This window comes from Biomphalaria glabrata, chromosome 17, assembly GCF_947242115.1.
Source record: "Biomphalaria glabrata chromosome 17, xgBioGlab47.1, whole genome shotgun sequence".
Lineage (NCBI taxonomy): Eukaryota > Metazoa > Mollusca > Gastropoda > Planorbidae > Biomphalaria > Biomphalaria glabrata.
In genome coordinates this window covers 28,478,898-28,503,844 of record NC_074727.1, presented here as the reverse complement: position 1 = coordinate 28,503,844, position 24,947 = coordinate 28,478,898, and the positions used below count along the sequence as shown (strand labels likewise).

At 40.2% G+C, this 24,947-nt stretch overlaps 1 protein-coding gene across 4 annotated transcripts in view; it reads right to left on the bottom strand.

Moving 5' to 3' along the window:
• Nucleotides 1-2,292: 2,292 nt before the first annotated feature.
• The window catches only part of LOC106052202 (17-beta-hydroxysteroid dehydrogenase 13-like), a 37,684-nt gene continuing 15,029 nt past the window's right edge, over nucleotides 2,293-24,947 (bottom strand). For 3 of the 4 annotated variants that reach the window (XM_056015925.1, XM_056015927.1, XM_056015926.1), the window contains exons 5-7: nucleotides 16,578-16,715; nucleotides 6,621-6,740; nucleotides 2,293-2,394 (exon numbers count right to left, since the gene is read on the bottom strand). In XM_056015925.1, the coding sequence (XP_055871900.1) occupies nucleotides 2,313-2,394; nucleotides 6,621-6,740; nucleotides 16,578-16,715 (340 nt within the window). In that variant the 3' untranslated portion in view covers nucleotides 2,293-2,312. The remainder of the gene's footprint in view (nucleotides 2,395-6,620; nucleotides 6,741-16,577; nucleotides 16,716-24,947) is intronic. The other variant, XM_056015928.1, reaches the window with a different exon arrangement.

The following is a 24,947-nucleotide window of genomic DNA, read 5'->3' as shown; positions in this document are numbered from 1 at the left end:
CAAAATTTTAAACAACAGGAAGTGATGGTGCAGAAAACAAGGAGATGGAATAGATGGAAAATGTATATCATTTACTTCTCTCTTTCCATCCCTCCCAGTTGCACCCATGGAGGAGGACTCTGGGGCCTGCTTCAGGACATCCTTCCATTCAGATCTCTCTTGAGCTTTTTATCTCCATGCCCAAACTTGTGGTAGATCTACCTCTATGTCGTCAGTCCATCAGATCATTGGTCTGCCAGAACACCATTTTGTACTCCTTGGACATTCTTTCAAGTGACCTGCCAAACAGTCTGTTTTCTTTGTAGTCACTAGTGCTGGATCTTCAAACAATTGGTAAGTTTTCTGGTTAGTGCCATGTCACTGCCATCCTGTACAACAATAATGCCTTCCTCTTAAGCACTTATGAACACACTTGTTTGGTGCGTAACTTTCTTTCGTTCCAATTGGATTATACAGTAAGTTTTTTTTTGTTCCTCTTATACCGGTACTTAAAGGTTTCTCATGAATTTTTTTTTTCTAAACAAAATCTTTCTTTAAATAATTATGACAAATTCATGCACTATTACATAGAATCTGTCGCCATATTTGACTATTCTGTTTTAACAGTCAAGTTTTCCTCTGAAAAGGTGATGGGGCGGTAGAGTGAAAACGATTAATCCTGTAAGAGCCCCTCTCTCCATTTTATAAGTAATGATCCGCATTTGACATTAAAGATGAGGGGGTGGAGCTAGTCCATATATAAGACTTGAATCTCTCTAGCCTATGTAACGTAGAGAGTAGTGAGACTGTTTTGTACAACATTTTGTCATTGCTTCATGTCAAGACAAAGACCCACACGCTTTTTCCTTTGATATTTACTAATGATTCCATTTGAGATGAAAGTGTGTTGCCACATAGGTCTATATTTTCCGGCTCCCTATTTGTTAACATCGCTTCCATTCAATATCCAAATTCGCACCATTTGTCATTCACACCATGCTGCGCTACGACCGTAACAATACCAATGGGTTCCATTAGCAATACGTATCTTGCTATGTTATATAGATATTCAACTAATTTTGCTCACAAAATATGATTTCTGCATAAAAATTGGACAGTCCCTCTCCTCTCCTAGTATTAGGGTGGAAAGAGCAGTAGATGCAATCGTCCCTGACCCGCTACTAGAGAGTTGTAGTAGTAGTCTTATCTTATCTACCGTACTAGAGAATTTTAGTAGTAGGCCTACTCTTATCTTATCTACTAGAGAGTTGTAGTAGTAGTCTTATCTTATCTACTACAGTGGCCGAGACTAGCAAAGAGCTCAGCACCACGAGACCGGATGTTTCCAGGATTTTTTCCATGTAACCCATTGTGATGTTATAAAAAAATGTGACCTAACAAGTCAAAGAGGTTGCCAACTTGTAAATGGTTTATGATGTTGTTACACATTGTTTTCTCCTATTCAATTTCTGCTGTGGACTTAGCAATTCTGGACAGTAATTCAGGTTTGGTTCTTTCATCTGAGACGATAGCTCCGATGTAGGTCCTATTTAAAACTACAGATATTTGTCAGCTTTTCACATCCATTACCGATGTCCCTTTTAAAGCCCTATTGGCTAATTGCCATAATTTGTTTTTTTCAGCATTGCTTTGCATCTCATATTGTGGTGAAATAGTTGTGGTCCTTGTTTATGTTTGTGTAACGTCTCGAGAATGTGTTCACTACATTGACTTCGTGTATGTTCTTATCTAAGTGTCTTTCGTCGTGTCTAGTTGAGTAAAGCCTTGTTCTCTCCCCTCCATTCTCTTCTAAATGCATCATCAAGTCAGCTAAATCTTCTTCTGTCCCTGCCAGACCATCTATGTCGTCCGCAAGGTGCAAGTTAGTTATTCTTCTTCCTCCAATACTTACAGTACCCTCATAGCCTTTGAGGTTATCTGCCATTATCCTTTCAAGGAAGAGTTGGTGAAAGTAGGCAGAGCCTTGTTGAAATGAACTGATGGGTTTTACTATCTAGTTTGTTAACATCCTGCTAGAGAGCAGCTAGTGGAAGTTTTCTCGTGCCATGAGATTTGGGTTTGTGTCCTTTGGGTTTACTATTAAATTTTATTTGAACGACATCAAATGGTCAGATAGAGTCTAGGGACGAATACAATAATCTACCACTAGTTTAAGACTGTTTGTTAAGAATAGAACTAAGGCATTGGTTAGTCTTGTTTTTTTTTTTTTTTTTTTAAAGTTGGTTTTGATAAAAAGTCAAGAACTATTTGTATCCCATTCATGTATTGTGTTGAACACGTGAACTCATTAAATCATAAGAAAACACATTGATTTAATCTTGCTTGTTGTACTGTGAATACACTTTAATCCCTGATCTTGATCTCAAAGCTTCAGCTGCCTTACGTGGAAGAATTCTAGACAAAAAAAAATAGTGATATGAACTACACTAAAAACGTACTTACATATATAATATGCTTACATACATTATTACATTATATACATATATAATTACATACATAAATGACATCTATACACACATACATGCAGGCCATAGAATAAAGTTGGTTGTACTGATGTAAGACTAGTGCACTGGTCACTGATCCAATTTATCGCAGACTTCATTTTCATGCGTATTTCTTTGTTGGTTGAACTGCTTTCTTCTGCCAGCAAGGGATACACTTTCTGTATTATTCTGCCAGCAAGGGATTCACTTTTCTGTATTCTTCTGCCAGCAAGGGATACACTTTCTGTATTCTTCTTTCAGCAAGGGATTCACTTTCTGTATTCTTCTGCCAGCAAGGGATTCACTTTCTGTTTTAGTTCCCTTCTTGCATCACATAAATCAAGGATGTCATTTAATAGCCATGGCTTCATTTTCCTTCGCCTAGGACCTGAGTGGCTGACTCTCGTGTGCTGATAGTCACTGTGTGGATGTCCTCCTCCTGCACTGAAAGCTGCACATTTCCCTCCGGCCATAAATAATTCAACAATGTTTGGGTATCCTGAAGTTTTCAATGTCGTGGGTCCAAAGGCTTGCGATCCTTTTAAATTTCACAGTCTATATCATTGTCGCTGCCTATGTCAGCTTCAGAGAAAGTTCTGGTTTTATCTTTGTTGATGCTAGACTTGAACATCAAAGGAAACAGGATAGAGTCGATCTGGCTGTGTGCTTTGTTATCTGGTGTGTGCCAGGTAGTTATTCTGGATGGTTTGTGTGGGAATAGGATGTTAGCTACAGTGAGTTTATAGTTGCTGGCTTACTCTAGGAGCCTCGTTCCTCTGTAGTTTCTCCTTATCTAAAACGTCCAGTTGTTCTCTTGTGGAGCGGTGGTTCTTCCCTCCATCACCTCCCCAGGTGGCGGAAAGGGGAATATCCAATCACATAGCCTTAGGTAGAGCGGGAAATCAAATGTTCGAAACCACCATCAGCCTTTCAAAAGGAATGTGAAGCGAAGGCAATAAGTCATGTCACAATAAGTCATGTCACAATAAGTCATGTCACAATAAATCATGTCACAATAAGTCATGTAAGACTTTACATTTTTGGGAGAAAACCTCAAGGAAAATGTGGTCTTGGCGAGGTGCCAATATTCAGCCTAATGTGATAGACAAAACCATCGAAAACCATGCCGGTTCGGTCAAGGCCCGAATTAACAACGACCGCGCTGAGGTGTCGCAGGGTTTTGGAAGCGAACAGTATGCTACTGAGACACACCATAAATTTACCGAACATGAGCCCTCCAGTTATTGAATGAGCTTATTCTTTATTAATGTGGCAAACTAAAGGTACTAACATACGCACTTCAAAGATATCAATGGGACTATCTCGACCTCTCAGAAGTCAGGTTGTGGAGAAACTACAACAGAAGAAGGTCACTAGGCGAAGGAACCATCAACGGTGATGGTTTTATAGTCCACAAATAGAAAACGAACTGCATTCTAAGCTGTCAACCTGTTAACATCAGGAAACTTGCTACTGCACCGTCTCAATAGAACAATTAGCCAAGTGTATGCCCTCAACGCAGGCTATTTATAGAATCAGTCCAATAGTCTGTTCTTACTGCTTTGTGTGGCCATTCTTTACTTAAATAGTACAATGTAAAAATATAAAAAATAAACACATCAATAACTGTCGCACCATCTGTAGTAAGTCTAGAAGTCTACAGGACACAAATCCTAGATCATTGTTGAGTAACACGATACAAGATGGAACTAATTGTTAGGCACCTAGTTTATATTATTAATTAGTTAGAGACGCACCATAGAAGACGTATATTGAACGGAACTAGTGACGCTTGGGATATATTGGGTTAGAGACTGGAAAATCAGCGATAGGATTCTCTAGGGTAATGACGTGTTTTTATTGACAGAGACTCTGGCTGTGGCTTTTTTATTGGATTAAACTTATTATTCATTGTTCATCAGTGTTGGCTGTGGCTTTTTTATTGGGTTAAACTTATTATTCATTGTTCATCAGTGTTGACCACATCTTTTAACTAGTTAAAATCGATGTGTGTTATTTATTTGCTGTTGTTCAACTACATTGAATACACCCAAACAAGAAACCCAAACGCTTGCTGAGTAATTGATTGAAATCTAACAATCATCTACAGTTGACTACAGTACAGGATAAATATCCATCACATAATTCATTTAAAAATAAAAATATGTAACAAACACAGACATTACTACACACATGGGCGCCTGCAGGGAGGTGAAAAGGGGTGCACTTGCACCCCCCTGGATTCTGAGTAGCCAAATTCTAGCCATTTTTTCGCACCATAAAATCGATTAACTTCTAAGTAGCAACTGAATAATTAGTGCTTCCACTGGTTAATGTAGTAGTAGAAATAAGTAGATTAATCTAAGCGTATGGAATGGACTATGTACATGCGCGCCACTGTATTCTGAGTAGCCACAATTGAGAAATTTTTTTAGTTTATAATGAAATACATCTTCCAGATCTGTTTTTATTTAATTACGTAGATGTAGATTTAATCAGAATCCAGGGGATGGGGGTGCAAGTGCAAGATTTTAATAAATTAATGTTCAGGAAAAGTTTGCGCATCGTCTTCTAAGTCTAAATCTAAAGGTCTATCATTGGAACATTATAAAGTGTAGTAACTTAACAAGTAGTGCTTCCACTGTAGTACAGTTGTAAAGATATGCTATTATTGTCACTAGAATAGGCAAATCTGTAGTTTATGTACGATTTATTATAGGCTTGCAATTCTTTGCACTATAAAGGGTGTCAAATATTCTATAGCATGTTAGTCGTGACGATTTGTTTATATTTGCACATAGCTATAGTTATTCTAAATGCCACAAGGTCGACTTTCACAAGATATTCTGTATGCTGATTTAACAAAAGGCAGGAGATCCGCTGGTCGTCCACTGCTAAGGTATACTGATGTATGCAAACGCGGCATAAAATTCTTCAAATCGGCACTAATAGCTGGGGAAAAGTGGCACTGGATAGATCCACATGAAGAACGAGAATAAAGGAAGGGTCCCTGATAGCAGATGCCATACACAACAGTTGTAGAAAGAAGCGTGAAAGTACAAAGAACTGGCCTCTTTAGTCACACAAGGAGCTGCAAAAGGAAAAAATCGTCTCTAGACGTAAAACTTTACAATTATTTTTTATAATATTCAGTTAAGGTCTAGAATTATTTTTTTTTCCAATTAGCTTTCGATGTGATAAATGTTATATTTTCTTTGAAAAAAAAAAAAAAAAGGAAAGAGTCTTTCGGAGTTGCGGTCGGTGTCAGCGCTCGATAAAACATCAAAAGGTTAAACACGTTCTTGAACCAGTTTCCATGGTGTTGCAGTCTTTCCAACTTAACATAGTGGCCTCTCAACAGCACATCAGCAATCACATTAATGGCATAATCAAAAATCTACTTGACTATCCTGAGGAACATGCCAGAAGTGTCATCTTGAGGAAGGAGAGACTGCTGGCAGAAAAACTTGATACCTCTGAGTTGCTGCTGCTGAGAATTCGCAGTCGACAGACACACTGAGAAAAAACACGGCTTTACATTACATATCTTTATTCTTAATTTTCTTCATTACGTCTCGCTTTTCGAGAAACAATTATGGTCAGTTCAACCTGTTTTTGTCTTCATCCTAAAACGATGCAAGAGCCTGCAATGCAAAGAAGACTGTACGATAAGCGTTCATCACCAGCTTGCCCATCGCGACGAAAAGAAATACATTAGTAAAGTTATTGACAGTTTCGGCAGCCACAGTCAACGTTTGCAGTTTTTGTTTGATCGAACGTAAGGAAGCCCGAACCTCACGGATCAAGTGAACACAATGTTGTACAGTGAATACTTGGTTCACGTGTTTAGTTTCTTATTCTGTTTAGTTCATGAAAAAAAAATTACTGTGCATTTAATATCGATAAGTTTTATGGCCCGAATGGGGGAGGGGGCAGTTCTTTTCTTTAATAGCCTATTATAACAAGAAAGTTGAGGATACGACTTTGAGCCATGTGTGGCAGCTTGCACCCCTTGCAAAAAATCCTGCGGGCGCCCCATGACTACACTGATATTTTTTAAAGACAGTTAAAGATAAACACAATAAGACAAAATCATAATTTGCAGTTTTCAACTAATTGACTAAATGGGTTTCTTACCCGTCCAGATATTTGGTGACGTAGACAATCCAAGATGGAACAGAGACCAGTTCATAATTTCGTAGCATACCATCTAGTCCTGCTAGCGCCACTTCATTGGGAGTCAAAACACGCCCATGTCTAGACACAAACAATGGCATGCATTTACTTGGGGCATTATTGACTTTTTAGGATATGCGTGCATACATACATACAACCTATCGGTATATGGTAGAGGACTCTGGAAGTCATCTAATGATTGTCTGTGCATCAATCTACACTGTCTGGATGTCAGTCATAGATCTAGAGAGGCACCTTATTTAGAATAACCCATTGCGTAAACATCCACACACACACACAAACTTTTAATCGGCCTTTATAGTCAGTGTGACAACTTTTAGGACTTTTCATTTTTGATTTAGAATAACGGCCTACTAGTAGATCTAGATCTAGTCGTTTTAAAATTGTAGGCCTACTACAGAGTATCATCAACTGCAGACTTAACATTTCAAACTAGAGTCATTATCTCTCTCTAAACACACACACACTTTCCAACAAATGTACAAACACACATTTGAAAATCTCATGCCGTCAGACACCTACACCAAGAGGACAATGAAGTATATCTAGTGTACTGTGAAGAAATAGACATCAACTAAAAACAAGATTACTCTGAAGAGAGTTTGTGTCTTATCACACAAATTCAGAGGCGGCCCATGTCGAATTCAGCCATGGACTAGGAATATTCAGGTCATGGTCTTGTTTAGTTCGTTTAAAGTAATTAAATTTAAAAAAAATCAGTTGGCGTTATTTGTCAGTTAAAGCAAACAGGACAACACACACGTCGGCAATGCAAAGACTCTTCTAACTCTTCTGGACTAAGGATTTGAACCCGAACTCCCTTGAAAGCAGAACTGTGTTGACTGATCGATTAAAAACATCACGAATCCTCCCCAACAATGGGCTATGTTGCGCTTATGCGTTTCGTTTCTTTGGTTTAAAACTAGGATTAGAAATTGGGCCGGAATTACCTTTTTCCTTATATATCTTTTGCATTTTTCAGTTCTCATTTTAAAATAAACTGACATTATTAGGCTGTAAATTTAAGTGTAACTGATAGAGAAAAAAATTCTGCACAAAAGTACGGGTAGTTGGGATCAAACCCGATAGAGGCTATAAAAAGAAAAGACCCGAAACAAGTGCGTGAAACTACACATTTACAGTACTTTATTTGATGAGTCTTTTACCCAAGATCTGTGTATTTTTTAGGACTAGCTTACTTCAAGTACCCGGCATTTTCCGGTACACAATTTAACACATAAAATAAATGTAGAAATAAAAATTGTGATTTTAAAACTTTTAATGATTTTTTAAAAGGGGTTTTTAAAAAGATGTTACTGTAATCAATAGTGAATATTCGTTAGTTATGAATCTCACTGTCTATTTTGTGTCTGTTTTAACTTCTTAATGTTTTCTTGAGTTAAGGGGTCGTGTTTTCTCCTGATGTTTATACCTGATTTCTCTTATCAGTCGCTGTGAGACATTAGTCCAAAATAATCCTAATATTATAAATTTTACATAATTGCATGTGAATATATTGTTACGACCCTATTTGCGGCGCAAAAGGGTTAACTACAGGCTCTGCTGACACACACGTGAATCACTCATGTCAGCGGGGCCATGGACAAGGGACAGTACTATGATTACACGATTACACGCAAATATGACCAATGTTATGGTCATGTGATCGAAAGCCTGCGTGTACGAGGACACAGTGTGTAGGAAAGCGGCAGTTCAAGACCGGAGAGCGTCGAGACCGGGGACTGTTAGTCGGCCATGAAGTCGGTCCTGGTTGAGTCCTCATGTGTTGATGTACAAGTCCAGAAAGAGAGACAGTAGAGTTTTGTACGTTGATGTACAGAGTGACATTTTAGTTGTTGATGTGTTTGATGCCAATTTATAGTATTGGCTGTTATCTACTTATTCACTCATTATTAAAGTACCCGATATTGTGGAGCTCTTGTTGTCAAGTTCTTGATGTGTTGATGTGTTGTGTTGAGTTTTAGCAGTGTTTACGGAAGGCCTGATGAGGAGAGAGAGAATCGTAACAATATTATTGAACTTGTTTTAGATGAAGTCCATTAGTTATAGTTGAAAAATTGATCTCACGCATGCCATGTGCCTTGTTATAGTAGTCATAGATCTATAAAAATCTAGTTATAATGTGCAATCTATATAATTATAAATATTCACCTTGAATTCGAATTGTAACTATAGAATCAGTATAGATCTACTTCTAGAATATATATCTAGGTTATAAATATAGTAGAAACAGAATCTAAGATAATCAGAATTTTTTGTAAGTCTTAGACTTAGTCTTGATTTTAGACTAGATTTATTTCTAGAATATCATATAAACCTATATATACGCTGTCTTCGTGGACCTCGCCAAGGCTTTCGACACGATCAATGGTTAATGGAGGATTCTGGCCAGGCTCGGATGCCAAACTACGCTCCTATCCATTCTCACGCAGTTTCATGTGGGACAAAAGAACCAGATTTAACACAATGGTGACTTGTCGATCATTTCCCAAGATTAATGTTGAGTGCAGTGTTAACTATTTATTTGAATGTTTTACGAATCACTTATGCCCATGAGGTGATATGACTACGCCTACGGTATACGCAGAACGCGTGAATGGCGTAAACTGTATACTCAGAACCTATTGCGACTTGACGGCTTTTGTAAGTTCTCTGCTGTGCTGTACCATGTGCCAAAAAAATATGTAGATTCTAAAACTCTACAACAATTCCACTTAATTTATTACCATAAATCTACTAATCTCATTCATAGTATGTAGCTCTAGATCTACTGTTTTACCAACGCATTGATACAGATTTCAAAATATAGATTTAATTATACTATAATAACTGAAGGGAGGCAACTCAACGAGACAGACGTTTATTTACATGGAGACATGACAAACACATAGGACATCTGCCTTGAACACAGCATCTTCATTATTGGTTCGAGACCTGGGCGGAAATCGTTCTCTTCTCACTAATATCAACATCCTTCCTAGTCTAGTCACTAATAATGGGCACCTTCTGCACTATCTTGGATGGCGGTATTCATGGCGGGGTTATAACAATACTAATAAAGAGATGTTATTTAGATCCATACGGTGTTAGCGAAAAGCGTTACACAAAAAACAAAACAAAAAAAAAAACTGGGTTTTTCTAAAATCTGATACTTGTTGTGTAATAGTAAAACAGCACCTACCTAAATAAATCGTGAAAATAGAGCAAATACCATAGACTTATATATTATATCTAGACTGGAAACCGGAAATAAATTCTTATCCGCGATTGATCGATTCACAGACCTATACATGTAGATTTTTATGTATGTAAACTCTTTTTTCAGGCTGGAAGAGGAGTCGCCCCAATAAATCTTTTCTGTCTTTGAAAACTAATAAGTTTTCAAAGTTTAAAAATAATGCAAAATTATTTCTCGGATATTCACGCAAATATATGAAACAAAGCCATTTCCTGTTTGTTTCCATTGAGATGTTTCAAAAATCCTGGATGGAAATAATTCATGTTGATTTAAATCATCTTATGTACATTTAAATGAATTTATTACCTAGATCTTTCTAGACTATGTATCTAAAAATTGCAAAATAATAATTATGAGACGAGAGTACTCTTATTTTTGATGTTCAATTACTAGATCTAGATCTAAAAATTAAATTATATGTTACATAGGTTAGGGTTGAAAAAAAAACAACACTTTGCTTCTTTTAACTACTTTACAAAACAACGCCTTGATCCAACTTTCTAAAAAAATTTACATTTTTTGTAGTGTTAAATCTCCATGTCCAGTCTAGTGTAGTATATATAAGTCTATGATAAATACCTATATTTATTGGCTCCTTTTGTCTCGAAAGGCAATGGATGCGCCCAGATGAGTCACTGGTTTTGGTTTAATCTTGAGACGGGGAAGAATCTGGTGTGGCTAATCAAGCCAATTCTAGAGCGGCAGACATTGCCACAACTCATACATGTGTGTGCCTCTGATTCAGGGCTAGCGGACAGGGCAGATTTCTTTTTTCCCTCTTGATTAAGGCCGCTTCAATTCTTTTGTTCTCAGCAAGGGTTGTCCCAGCACACACAGTCTGTCTCCACGCACTCCGGTCTTTGGCTATGTTTTCCCACATACTTTCGCTGATGCCTGTGGCTCTCATGTCTCGCTTGCAGACATCTCTATATGTTAGTCTTGGGCAGCCCTTAAGTCTGACTCCTTCCACAAGCTCAGCATATAAGATATCTTTCGGGATTCTACCATCTGGCATGCGGGTGACATGTTCGATTCAGCGTAATCTTCTTTGTGTCAGGAGAGCATACATGCTGTTCATATTGGCCAATCTCAAAACTTCCTGATTGGAGACATGGTCCCTCCAAGAGATACCCATTATGCGTCTCAGGCAGCGCAAGTGGAAACTATTCAATCTGTGCTCTTGGTACATGTATGTTGACCAGCTTTCACTGCCATAAAGGAGAGTGCTCACAACACAGGCGTTGTAGACTAGAATTTTGGTCGCTGTTGTCAATTTATCTTTTTCCCAGACGCGCTTGGAGAGTTTTGCCAATGCTGTGGTAGCTTTTCCTATTCTTTTTGTCAGCTCGATGTCTAAATCTAGGTTACTGATAATTGTTGAACCCAAGTAGGTAAATTCCTGCACCACTGAAAGGGTGTGGTTCCCAATATGTATTACAGGTATTTCTGCGACGTCTTGTGCCAGGATTTCGGTTTTGGAGAGACTTATAGTAAGGCTAAACACTTGACAAGCAGCTGCTAAGGCGTTCACTAGCTTCTGTAGACCTCCTTGTGAGTGAGATACGAGTGCCGCGTCATCGGCAAACAGCAGCTCCCTTATCAAGATACGACGTCTTTTCGTTTTGGCTTTAAGACGTGCCAGGTTAAAGAGCCTTCCATCGGATTTGCTATGGATATATATTCCGTCTTTCATGGATTTAATAGCCCTGGTTAGTACGACTGAGAAGAAGATGCCAAATAGTGTAGGGGTCAGTACACATCCTTGTCTTGATGGAGAATGGCATGGAGGAAGAACTTTCAAACTTAACAGTGCCCAGCATATTTTTGTGAAAAGCTGACACTAGTTTTCTTAACTTATTTGGGCAGCCGATTCTCTCTAGTACAGCAAACAGACCGCTTCTGCTAACAAGGTCAAAGGCCTTGGTCAAATCAATAAATGCTATGAAGAGGGGCTGTTTTTGTTCTCAGCTCTTCTCCTGTAGCTGCCGCAGAGAGAAAATCATATCTGTTGTAGATCTACCTGCCCTAAAGCCACACTGCGACTCTGGAAAAACACGTTCTGCCAAGATCTGTAATCGCTTTAGTAATACTCTAGCAAAAGCCTTTCCGACTATGCTAAGCAGTGAGATGCCTCTATAATTGTTACAATCAGAGCGGTCGCCTTTATTTTTATAAATTGTAACTATGTTGGAGTCTTTCAATTCCTGGGGGACCATTCCTTGTTCCCAGCACAAGCTTAGCAGTTCATGGAGTTTTTTTTATTAGGGCATGTTTCCAGCCTGAATCACTTCAGGAGGAATGCCATCTCCTCCAGGTGCTTTCCAATGTGCAAGAATGTGAATAGCTACGCTCAGCTCCTTTACTGAGAGCGTTTCGTCTAATTCCGTCAAAACTGGAAGTGATGGGAATTTGGAAACAGCATTTGGTGAGATGGCGTTTTCAATCTGGTAGAGTTCTGCATAGTGCTTTTCCCATCGCTCCATTTGCAGCGCACGATGATTGAGCCATCTTTTGACTTGAGCGGAGCACACTTGCTGGTGTGAGGTCCAAAGGCTTTTCTCATGCCCTCGCATAGTCCCTCTTATGTTACCACAGTCGGCACAAGATTGAATTTCTTCGCATAGCTCCTGCCAGTATTTGTTAGCACACTGTCTCGCTACTCTTTGGGCATTGTTTCGCGCAGCTCTGAGCCTTTTTAAGTTACTTGGGGTGGGATCCTTCTTGTAGATTAGCATAGCTGCTCTCTTGTTCGTAGTGGCAGTTTCCATTTCTGGTAGACCAGCTTCAAACCAGTCCTCGCTTTTCTTGGTTTTGTTTCCAAAGACCAGTGATGATTTTTGGTAGATTGTATCACGCATAAACATCCACCTTTTTCCTACCTCAGTCACTGAGAAGTTTTTAAAAGCTTCCTCTAATTTGTTCTCATATTCGGTGCAAAGATCAGGATTTTTTTGTGGTATTCAGGCGTGTTTTTTTCCCCTGTGATGTGTTGTCTTGTCCGACAGGACACTAAAGTATGATCAGTATCACAATCCTCGCTTTGGTAGCTACGTGTCAGCAGTATATTTCCAATGTCCCTTTTTCGTGTCAGTATCATATCAAGCTTGTGCCAGTGCCCAGGCCTAGGGTGCCTTCATAAAACACAGTGCTGTGGTTTTGTTCTGAAGTATGTGTTGGTAATGCAGAGCTTATGGTATTTGCAGAATTCAAGCAGTCTTTGTCCGTTCTCATTCATCCTTCCGATTCCAAAAAGCCCAAGGCATTCTGGCCAGGTAGTGTGATCTGATCCTACTCTGGCATTGAAGTCACCTAGAAGGATCATATACTCTTTTTGAGGAATGTTCGCAATGGCTTCTTTGAGTTCTTCATAGAACTTGTCTTTGTCCTCCTGAAGCGAGCATAGTGTTGGGGCATATGCACAAATTAGAGTGACTTTTCCAGATGCTGTCATCATACTTATGCTTAGTAGCCGTTCCGAGCCACCATCTGGAGGAACTATCATGGGAAGAAGACTGTTCTTGACAGCAAAGCTTACACCATGTATTCGAGTCTCATCCTGTGCTTTCCCTTTCCAAAAGAGAGTGTGGTCAGTTTCGAGGAGCATGCCGTTTTCGGCCAGTCGGGTTTCCTGCAGGGCTGCAATGTCAATGTGTAGCCTTTTTAGCTCGTTGTTTATAACTGCAGTCTTCCTTGCGTCGTCGATCTGCCTTAGATCATCAGTGAGACCAGGACACATTGTCCTGACATTCCAAGTGGCCAGTCGCATGACAGGGATTTTCTTTTTCAGTTTAATTTTTCTTCTTTTGTTGCTTGGTGCAAGTTTCCAGCCTACTTGTCGTTTTAAGCTCTAAGTACCCATTAGAGCAGGCAGGCTGTGGCGAATCAGCACCTAACTGACTGGGGGCTGCCCAGGTTGAGGCGGGCGGTAGCTGATTAGTGAGGCACGAAGACCTCTCCCACCATCAGAGACAACCCGTGGCGTCCATACATTACGCCAATCAAATTGGACATAACCCGTAATCGTTGTCTCCCGTGTTGTTTTAGCCGCTTTGCAGCAGCACCTGAGTTTCCTCTCCGGGGCGCATTCCTGGGCCTTGGATAAAGGGGCCATGGGTTGCCCATGCGTCATGATCCCTCTCTCGACCTTGCTGATGTGATCCAAAGGAACGCATTGCGTTACATTTGGCACCAACTCAGTTGCAGAAGCTGAAGGAGGGAATTTCATAGCTGATACTCCCAACGCCTAAGGGGCTTCACTCCTGATTTCTCCTCGAGGTTGTCTCCTGAAGCCTCAGTACCGCAAGGCAGCGGGGGTTTGAAGTCAGAGTACCCCTCTCCTAGATGAACTGCTTTACTAGGCTGACGAGCTCCATCTGCCCGAAGCTTCCTGTTTTATGGCGCCAGGTGTTAGTAAGAGCAGTTTCGCCGGTCCATATATAGGTATGTGGGTTTATATTATATAACTTTCATACATTCTTCTATAGAGAAATTACTTTTACTGAAAATTTGGGCTATTCGCGTCTGACACATATAATTTTTATGTGCAGTAGCAAAGCCCATTTCACTTCAGATCTTGAAGTACAGCGCACTAAGTATGCAGAGTTGAACAAATTCTCACTTTCCCATTCGATTTCACAACTCACTTTTTTAATTTTGGTGATTTCTAGTTTCATGAAACATTCTCGACATCCTTTGAGCCCCCACCAAAAGTAATGAATTGATTTAAAACAACATCATGAATTAGGATGGTTTCCAATGGTTACAAAGGAACAACTAGCAGCAGTAACAAGCCCATTGATTTGTTCCCTAACTTTAGAATATTTTGTATGGTCCTTCTCTTTTATTTTTTGAAGTTTAATAAATGGGCTTCATTTTAACGATCTACCTAACAACATACTTTTTAGCCCGTGTTACAATGACATTTCACGGTCCTCTATCTTTCTCTCTCTTTCTCTCTCAATCTCTCTTTCTCTCTCTGGAACGCCGCTTTGTTTTTGTAACCTGCGCATCGTAATCTCTCCCACATAGACTTTTAAGTTGATTTAGAAAGACCCGCTTCATAATGCACCCCGACACATACACGCTCTCAGATTTTGGGAGCGTTAATTTTAGTAGCACTTGTTACGTATCCCTCCCTGGCTCCCTGCACCTCCACCCCCGCCAACTAATGCCGTATTTTTTAAAGCAATTTTTCTTTTTCTCTAAGTCTACTTATTGTTAATGTGTCTTACGTCATATCCACTTCCTTTAAGACGCGATCTAAATACAAAACAACAACAGCCCTAATAGAATTAATTAATAAAATAGATCTAGAGTCTTTTCTTTTTTTCGAGGGAAAGAGAGAGAGAGAGAGAGAGAGAAAGAGAGAAAGCAAGTAATTGTACATTGTAACATTGTCAAAAAAAAACAAAAAAAAAACAACTAAATCCTATTAGCATGAAAAAGATAAAGCTAGATCAATTGTCAATTCGCTACATTTAAAAGGGTCATATAAACGATTACAATTAGTAAAACCAAATTGATATTTCTTTTTTTGTTGTTTTTTGTTTTTAGAGAACAAAATACCAAAAGAAATGGGAACGGGAACGTTTACGGTGGCAAATTCTGTATTGCGGATCTTACAAACAAATTCAAGTGGGAGAAATTGTGATGCACAGAGAAAACAAAACAAGGGAAAGAAAAAATAATAGATTAAAAACTTATCTTAAGAAAAGAATCCCTAATCAATGTCATTTATCTGAAGATGCCAGGATTTAACTCCTTTTCTGCTATGCTATATAAAACAAATTTAATTAATTAGTCATAATTGATTAACTAATTGGTTAATTTTTTGGATTGATTCATGTGTCACCGAATAATTTCAACTTGAATCGAGAATACGAATTGGGAGAAAAAACGTGACAAAATGTAATGCGGGGATTAAATCCATATATACATCCAACTTTCTCATTAAGTAGCATTTATTCTCCTTATTTCCATTAAAAACAAAAATAATTAATCACCAATAATTAATGAACTGATTGGCTAATTTTTTTCCGATTAATTCCTGTCTTGTCAGACCAATGACTAATTGTGTGCAAAGTTTCAAATGGATCCGAGAATGGGAAATGAGAGAAAGAACAAAAACTTTTGACTAGAGAGACAGTCAGAGACTGAGTTGATATAAGCTTTTTACAAATGGAAGTTCATGAGAGCGAAAAAGAGAGAAGGAAAGAGACAGCAGGCCGTGAAATGTCATTGTAACAGATACACTAATTCACGGGCTAAAAACATTATGTTAGGTTGATCGTCAAAATGTGGATATTAGGTGCCGTATACAAAAACGCTATCTGGTATCTGTTAAGAATTGCTCAGTGATAAAGTGTAAAACAAAATGGTGAAAAAAGTTCAAATAAAATAACATTCCGATAGGTAAATATATATATTACTTTATACGTTTTACCAAGTGTGTGTAACACTACCGAGCTATTTACTAGACATAGACACGTAGGGAGTGTACCAGATTCCGGCCGGATATATTATTTTACTAATTGGCGAAATCTCACTCCGGCCGGATATCAAAAAGTGTCATCCTGTCCACCCTTACTTAACCTTTTAACGTTCACATTTTTTCACTAGCTCTGTAGTCACAAACTTACTTTAAAGTGAATTTTTTTACTAGCCCAGTATCCACGAACATAGGACACAGAGCAGTCATGTGTATGTTTCTGTGTCCAGCTTGATTCAACTCCATTCGAACTGTTTTGAACAATCCAAGGGCTGCATGTTTGGATGCACTGAAACAGAATAAGAAGAAAGAAAACTACAGACTGGAAGTAATCACAGACATTGACGTCCTAACTTTCCATTCACAACACAGAAGTGATCTGTGTACAATACTTTCACAACACAGAAGTGATCTGTGTACAATACTTTCACAACACAGAAGTGATCTGTGTACAATACATTCACAACACAGAAGTGATCTGTGTACAATACTTTCACAACACAGAAGTGATCTGTGTACAATACTTTCACAACACAGAAGTGATCTGTGTACAATACTTTCACAACACAGAAGTGATCTGTGTACAATACTTTCACAACACAAAAGTGATCTGTGTACAATGTTTTCACAGTTCAAAGGAGTTTCTCATTAAATGACAAGCAAGAGACTAATTAGAGACACAAAATAACACAACCATTCCAATCAGAACCGGTCCAACAATAGCTAGTCCAACCATAACAGGTCCAACAATGAGTCCATGAATATTACTTCAACAAGCAAGCCATTTGACTCGTGCTTCAGGTGAACATTTGATGTGCAGCATGGAGAGATAGAGCTTGAGATCCTACACAAAGTACATCATTGAAGTCTACATGGAGAGATAGAGCTTGAGATACTACACAAAGTACATCATTGAATTCTACATGGAGAGAGAGCTTGAGATACTACACAAAGTACATCATTGAATTCTACATGGAGAGACAGAGCTTGAGATACTACACAAAGTACATCATTGAATTCTACATGGCGAGAGAGCTTGAGATACTACACAAAGTACATCATTGAAGTCTACATGGAGAGACAGAGCTTGAGATACTACACAAAGTACATCATTGAAGTCTACATGGAGAGACAGAGCTTGAGATACTACACAAAGTACATCATTGAAGTCTACATGGAGATAGAGCTTGAGATACTACACAAAGTACATCATTGAAGTCTACATGGAGAGAGAGCTTGAGATACTACACAAAGTACATCATTGAAGTCTACATGGAGAGAGAGCTTGAGATACTACACAAAGTACATCATTGAAGTCTACATGGAGAGAGAGCTTGAGATACTACACAAAGTACATCATTGAAGTCTACATGGAGAGAGAGCTTGAGATACTACACAAAGTACATCATTGAAGTCTACATAGTGCTTCCTACTACTTTATTTTCTGGGTTTGGATCCTAAGCTGGGTATGCCCGAACTTGCGTGAGAAGTGCGGAGTCAGTAAACCTTTAAGTAGTCAAGAGGTTAACCACGTGGTATGCAAAAGAAAACGTCCCGCGGGCTTTCTAGATTGGTTCTGTGAGGGCAAGGATTGAGTATGGCGCTCTCGGAAAAGTCTATGCCTCGCAAACGTCTCTAGCGGGCTTAGATTCTGTGCAGAACCAAGTTATAAGACTCTGATCTGTGGTGCATTTCGTACAAACACATAGCGCTGCGGGTGAAGTCTTGACAAATCTATCTATCTAACTATGTGATATTTTCTACCTAACCATAAATCTATTATATTACCTATCTATCTATCTATCTATCTATCTATCTATCTATCTATCTATCTATCTATCTATCTATCTATCTATCTATCTATCTATCTATCTATCTATCTATCTATCTATCTATCTATCTATCTATCTATCTATCTGTCTATCTATCTATCTATCTATCTATCTATCTATCTATCTATTAACCACACCAATAAAGAATACTTTCAATTAATTCAGATTTTTGGCTGACGTTGACCTACTTATGTGTACCTCAATGCTGACAACATATATTCACACACATATAACTTGTTTATTTCGACAATATAAATGAAATACAGTCACAGTTCTGGCAAATATATCGACTATATATTTGCAAGTTACAATTTCTTCAATTGTTGTACAGATCTGCATGACATTGTGTCCCTTTACCTAAGAACACGATTTAATACCTCACAAAATCTACTGTAACGGATTGGCTTGTGTGTAGTCAGATGTAGTTGAAGTATTTCTAAAGATGGTTATGTAGACTAAGTGCGTGCGTACCTTGTATGATGTATTTTCAATCTGCGAGTCCTCATGCACACCGTTACAAATAGATAGATAAGGTACTGAACAGGAACACAGACTCAATGATCAAGTTGACTCAAGGTGAACTTCAAACAAATGTTTATTACAGAATGGGCCACGGTCTTGTCTGTCACTATAGAATGATCTATCTATCTATCTATCTATCTATCTATCTATCTATCTATCTATCTATCTATCTATCTATCTATCTATCTATCTATCTATCTATCTATCTATCTATCTATCTATCTGTCCGTCAGTCTGTTTGCCTTTCTGTGTATGCCTTCTTCAGACATAAGACGGCTCAGGCTAATCTCTTATAGGTCTACATGAGGGCGGCCTGGGCATCGGCTTAGGCCAGTACGCAGTCCCCCAGACAGCAATTCCCTTCACTCCTAGAAGTCCAAAGGAACGGCAATGGCCGATATGTTTTGTGTCAGCAGCGAGGTGCAGAGTCTGCCAGAGTGTAGCACTGATTTTCTCTCCACTCCCAAAGCCTCGTCCCGTGTCATGGTATAGCTCTAAGGCAGAGGAGATGTGCATAAACAGTTTTCCTTCTCGTAGGTAGCCAACCCAAAAGGTTGTGTGGGATTTTGAACGTACACTTCCAGACACAATGGAGTTGCATTTAGACGTCCCGTTGATAGCAAGTTGTCGGCCGTTGAGAATAACGCTACCAAACAACGACTCCTCTGCCAACAAGTCCAACTCCTGGCTTTCAAGTGGTAATGAGAAATATTGTCCGGCGGAACTCGTTGGAAGGGGAATAGACAACTGGCGCATTTACCAGTAAAAGAATCTCTTTACAGCTTGGAGGCTTGGTTGTCCGAGGCTGTCTTTGGAAGCACGAGTGCAAGGTTGTTCTATGATCACAGACTAAACAACCATAACAGCCGAGGTATGCTGAGAAAACTCTGTATTGCTTTCTTTAATTAACATGATTACTACTGGTCACACTTAAAATAAATAAAAACAAGGTTACAAGACAGTTGTGTGGAAACACAAACTCAAAATCGGCCCCCGAAGTGGTCCACCCAGGCAGATAAAAGGGCAGGTATCAATCTTTTCAGAAAGAACATCAGAATTAATTCTATCAAAGACAAATGATAGAGAAGAATGAAGAAAGAAGGTTGACAGATCGTGTGTGGTACCCAAGCGGTCCAGCAGACCAAAGAATAGGTGAAAGTGAATGTGAAATGCGAACCTGGCCTAACTGATGTCTTATAATGAATATCTAATTGATTTAATTGTTTTGTAAAGGGTCAATCTATTATTTAAATCCTCAAAAAAATAGAAAAAATACACAATACTTATTTAAATAGCTTAATTTTGTCTACATGTAACTAATATTTAGAAAAAAAAAATAGAAATATAGACAGTACAGTATTAATTATTTAAAATTGGGATTCATTCCTTCCTTGTCAAACAAGCTGTTGCCTAAGTGACTTTTTTATGACGATATGAAACAGTTACGCTGGAGGATCATCTGAGACAATGCCACCCTGACAAAAATTAAGATTTGAAATACTTTCGAACACTCAAAAGTTCAAAATAGACCCACAAAATCTCTGTTCGACATCATATAGAGAAGATGATGGTTTGTGAGCGTCTTACAAGATTTCTTTACTTATAGCAAAGTACGGAAAACAGCAAAGGGCAAGCATTGAATTTACCAGCCGTTTTACACAAAACTACATTTGTTATTATTAAAAGAATTACTTTAAGCAAAAGTTCAAAGTCGCTTCAGTGGCATGAGTTATAAAATTAAAAGTTTCTTATGTAAATCTTTGCAAACGACATAAATACAGTTTGGTCTGACAAAGTGTAGCGCTGTGTGCTACAAACTGTCTAATTGTCACCATCTCATCTCATCTATGCCTTTGGTCCCTTCTGGGCATAGGCCACCAACCAGCTTCCTCCAGGCATCTCGATTCTGGGCGAATCTCTCCAACTGTCCCCACGTCTTGCCCATCTGCTTCCAAATCGAGGAGACCTGGAGAACCATCATCACCACCATGAAAAAAATCCAGGTATTCATCAATACCTGCCTGAGGAAGATTCTTATAATCCGCTGGCCAGACAAGATCTCGAATGAGGAACTGTGGCAAAGAACAAAACAGCAGCCCACTGAAGTAGATATCCTTCAGAGATGCTGGAGATGGATAGGTCACACCTATTGCAAGCCTGCATCCAACATAACAAAGCAAGCCCTAACCTGGAACCCCGAAGGAAATAGAAAGAGGGGACGGCCCAGGAATACATGGCGCTAATGGTCACAGTCTCCTTATATTTCCTTAGGGTTGACCCACGAGACCTTTCCCATGTTTGGGTATAGTAGCAAGGCAGCAGAGGTTTGAATTCAGTTTTCCTTCTGCTAGGTGGGTAGCAAGCGAAGGTTAATGAGCCCTTCCTGCTCGAAGCTTACTGGTTTAGGCTCCAGTCACTCGCCTTCGCCCATTATCCTGTTAATGAAAACAGTTCCGCAGATTCAATATTTGAGCCACACTTGAAAGATCAAGAAATACACGAGAAACTGCTCTTTGAGAAACCTTTAATTTACAATGATACTTAAGGCATATTAATAAATTGATTAATTAATATTTAATGTTGGAAAGACTACTTCATAGAACAACAAATTTGTATATGAAACATAATATCCGTAGTTGTGTAGCTTTAAATCACTTTTTCACTCTTCAACTCACTACAATTATAAATTTATTTTAAAAAAGTTAATGAATTTGTAAAAATGTACAAGTTGAGCAAGTTCAGCAGGGGGTCTACCGAAAACCGTGTGAGTCTCATCGCACTAGGGCACCGTGTTGAGAACTCTATTCTCTGATAACACGGACAAGGAAAGCGGCAGTCCTTCTCAAAGCTTCTCTGTCTCCGTACAGAGCCAGCTCCTCATGCAAACCAGCTTTTGTTTCACTCAAATGGCCTTGTTTAGGGTGTAGTTTTGCGCACTCGTAGAGGATGTGGTTAACTGTTTCAACGTCGTCCTGACAATGCCTGCAGCGTGAGTCGAAGTTTGGCTTAAATTTAGCAAAATAGGCACCGATTGGACAGTGTCCCGTTCGGTACCTAGCGATTGTTACCTGTTCTTCCCTATTTAGCTGCCACCATTCGTCCGATTTTGAGGGCCCTTTTAAGTTTTGCCAGACTTCCCTTCCCGTATTACCGTTTTCCCAGCTTTTGCTCCATTTATTTCTTACCCATTCGTCCACTATCGTACGCGCCTGCTCAAAAGTCTGTGGCTCGTCCACAGGGTCCAGTTTTGTGCCGAGCTTGGCTAATAAGTCAGCTTTCACATTACCTTCCACATCCACGTGTCCAGGTACGTACTGGAATGTCGTCCGAATTTTGTGTTTTTCTTGGAGGCGTCCCACGCACGCCAGTGTTTTTGCCAGTGGTTCCGGGAGCGTATCTGCAGGGCTTTCAATGGCTTGTAGGCTCGACAGAGAGTCTGTAAACAGTACAATAGGACTGGGTTGCGCTGTTTTCTCGTTAAGTCGTTCTTCAATGTACTCTACTGCATTTTGAATTGCAACCATTTCAGCTACGTAATTGCTCCTGCCAGAACACGCACCTAGAATCTCATCGTTCTCAATCGTGCCAGGGAATTGAACCACCACACCATACCCAGAGGTTTTTTGTCCGAGGTTCTCTCTCGTGGAACCATCTGTGTACACTTTAATGTTATCAGCTGGGTACTGGGCGACAGTTTTCCTGGCAGTGTTTCGTAGGACAGTTTTTGTGCATTTCTTGTTAACTTCTGGGTCAATCAGCAATTTCCTCACCTCTGGGACTCCAGGAGCATTTGCCGGAGAAGAAGCCCCATGCAGAGCGAGAGCTGCTCTGTTCTGGGGTAAATCGACCTCTTTGGACAATTCCCGCACCGAGTGCATGAAAGAGTTCCGCTTTAGCCGATTTCCGCCCTGCCAATTGTCGACCAGACTCCTGACTGGGCAGCCCTCTTCTAGCCGTTTGAATTTTTCATAAGCGATCATAACGGCTCGCTCCCTTCGTAATCTCAGTGGTGGGAGATTTGTCATGACCTCACATGCCGCAGTTGGCGTCGTACGAAATGCACCACAAATGAGTCTAATTGCTTGGTTCTGCACTGAGTCCAGCCCCGCTAGAGACGTTTGTGAGGCATAGACCTGTGCAAGAGACGAGTACTCCATCCTCGACCTTACCGCTCCAATGTAGAGGGCCCGTAACACGTTCGCTTTGGCCCCCCACTTGGTCGTGGCTAACCGCTTGACTACTTTAAGGCTCTCTGACGCTTGTTCTCGCACTGTTCTCACATGGTCGGACAAACCCATTTTTGGGTCCAGGGTGACTCCCAGGTATTTCGGCCTGGCTTCCATCTTTAATTCGGTACCATTGATTGAGAGAGAAATCTTTTCTTTATAGATATCTTTGCCAAGAGTGAAAAGGGTCCAGACTGTTTTCGCACAATTAACCTCCATATTCCACAAACGTGTGTAGCAAGAAATCGTGACTAGGTCACGTTGGATTTCCGCAGCTAGAGCGGCTGCGGATCTCCCAGTTTTCCAGATCAGCAAATCGTCCGCAAAAAGTAGTGAGCGACACCCTAGGCGTTTGGTCAAATCGTTGATGAATACCAGAAAAAGTGTGCATGAGAGTGACGAGCCCTGGGGCAACCCCTGTTCGAGTACCTTCTTATTAGACAACTGCTCGCCATAACGTGTTTGAACTAACCTGTTCGTTAGGAAGCTTTTTATCCATCGATTTATATTAGAGTTTACCCCGAAGTCCATCAACTTGAGCAACAAACCTTGTCTCCAGACTCTATCGTACGCCTGTTTTAGATCCAGAAAAACCGCGAGTGTCGACTCACCCTTCTTCTCCCTTCCGCCTCTCTGAAAACCGTCTGCCACCTCTTGCATAAAGACTGTAACCTGGTCCATTGCGCTACGCCGCTGTCTGAAACCACCCTGTTCCTGACAAATTAAATTGTGGGACTCTAGGTACCACGTAAGCCGTCGGTTAATGATTCTCTCCGCAATCTTCCCCACACACGATGTGAGGGAAATTGGTCTGTAACTCTCAGGGCTGTTTGCATTTTTGCCCTTTTTAAGGATAGGAACAATGGTAGCCAATCTCCATGCCTTTGGGAAGTCCCCTTGAATCCATGTCCGATTTAGTAAGCCGTGAAGTTTTAGGAGGCCAATCGTTCCAAGATTTTTTAGCATCTCAGCGCTGATGCCATCTGGCCCCACTGCCTTGTGTAGTCTCGCCTTTTTTATCGCGAAAGCCACCTCCATCATGGTAAAGGGCTCTGAGAATGTTTCCGTCCCAGCCTTGCTGTCGACCCACTTGCGTTTTTCATTGGCTCTTCTAACACGGTCAAGGGCCATCGACACGGAAGATTTTTTGTGTGCTTTGGAGACTCCAGCAAAGTGTTTGTTCAAAGCCTCCGCTCTCTTCTTGTCAGTAATAACAGGGCCACTAGGCGTTTGCAGGGGCTCCGCTACCCTCGGTTCCCCCACTCCAGCCAAGTTGTTTAGTAACTTCCATGCCTGTCGTCCATCCGCGAGGTCCAGGTTCGCACAAGTCTCCGACCACTTTTTTAGGGATTCCTCTGACACCGTATCTCTTACCAATGCCGTGAGTTTATTGTAGGCTCGTCTCGTCTCCTCCGTTTTTTGTCTAGCATGCCGTCTTCGTGCTGCTTTTCGTTGCCGGACAAGACGTGCCAACTTTCGAGACCAAAAGGATCGGTACTTGCGCTTACCACTGGTTCGCGGAATGGCCCTACGAGCCGCAGATAAAAGAGCCTTCACAAAGAGACTGTAAGTTGCGTCAATATTCTCAAAATCAATATCAAGTCCTTCCAGGAGTGTATCTGATGAAATCCTGAAAAGCTCCCAGTCCGCCTTAGCGTACACCCACTTACGTCTAGGGCAGGCTGTTTGTTTTGTCGTTCCGAGATCAATTGAGACCATTAGCGGCAGATGATCCGATCCCAAGTCCCCCAGGACGTCTAGTCGACTCTTAGCAACTATGTCCGCAGACGCCAGGCACAAATCTGGTTTCGATTCCCCTCCATGCCCGGAGTGAATGAATGTGTTTGGAGAATCAACGTCGTTGAGGAGAACCAAATTTGTTCCGTCGCATAAGTCGATTACTTTCTGTCCCGAGAGATCGGTTGTTGTACAACCTATAAC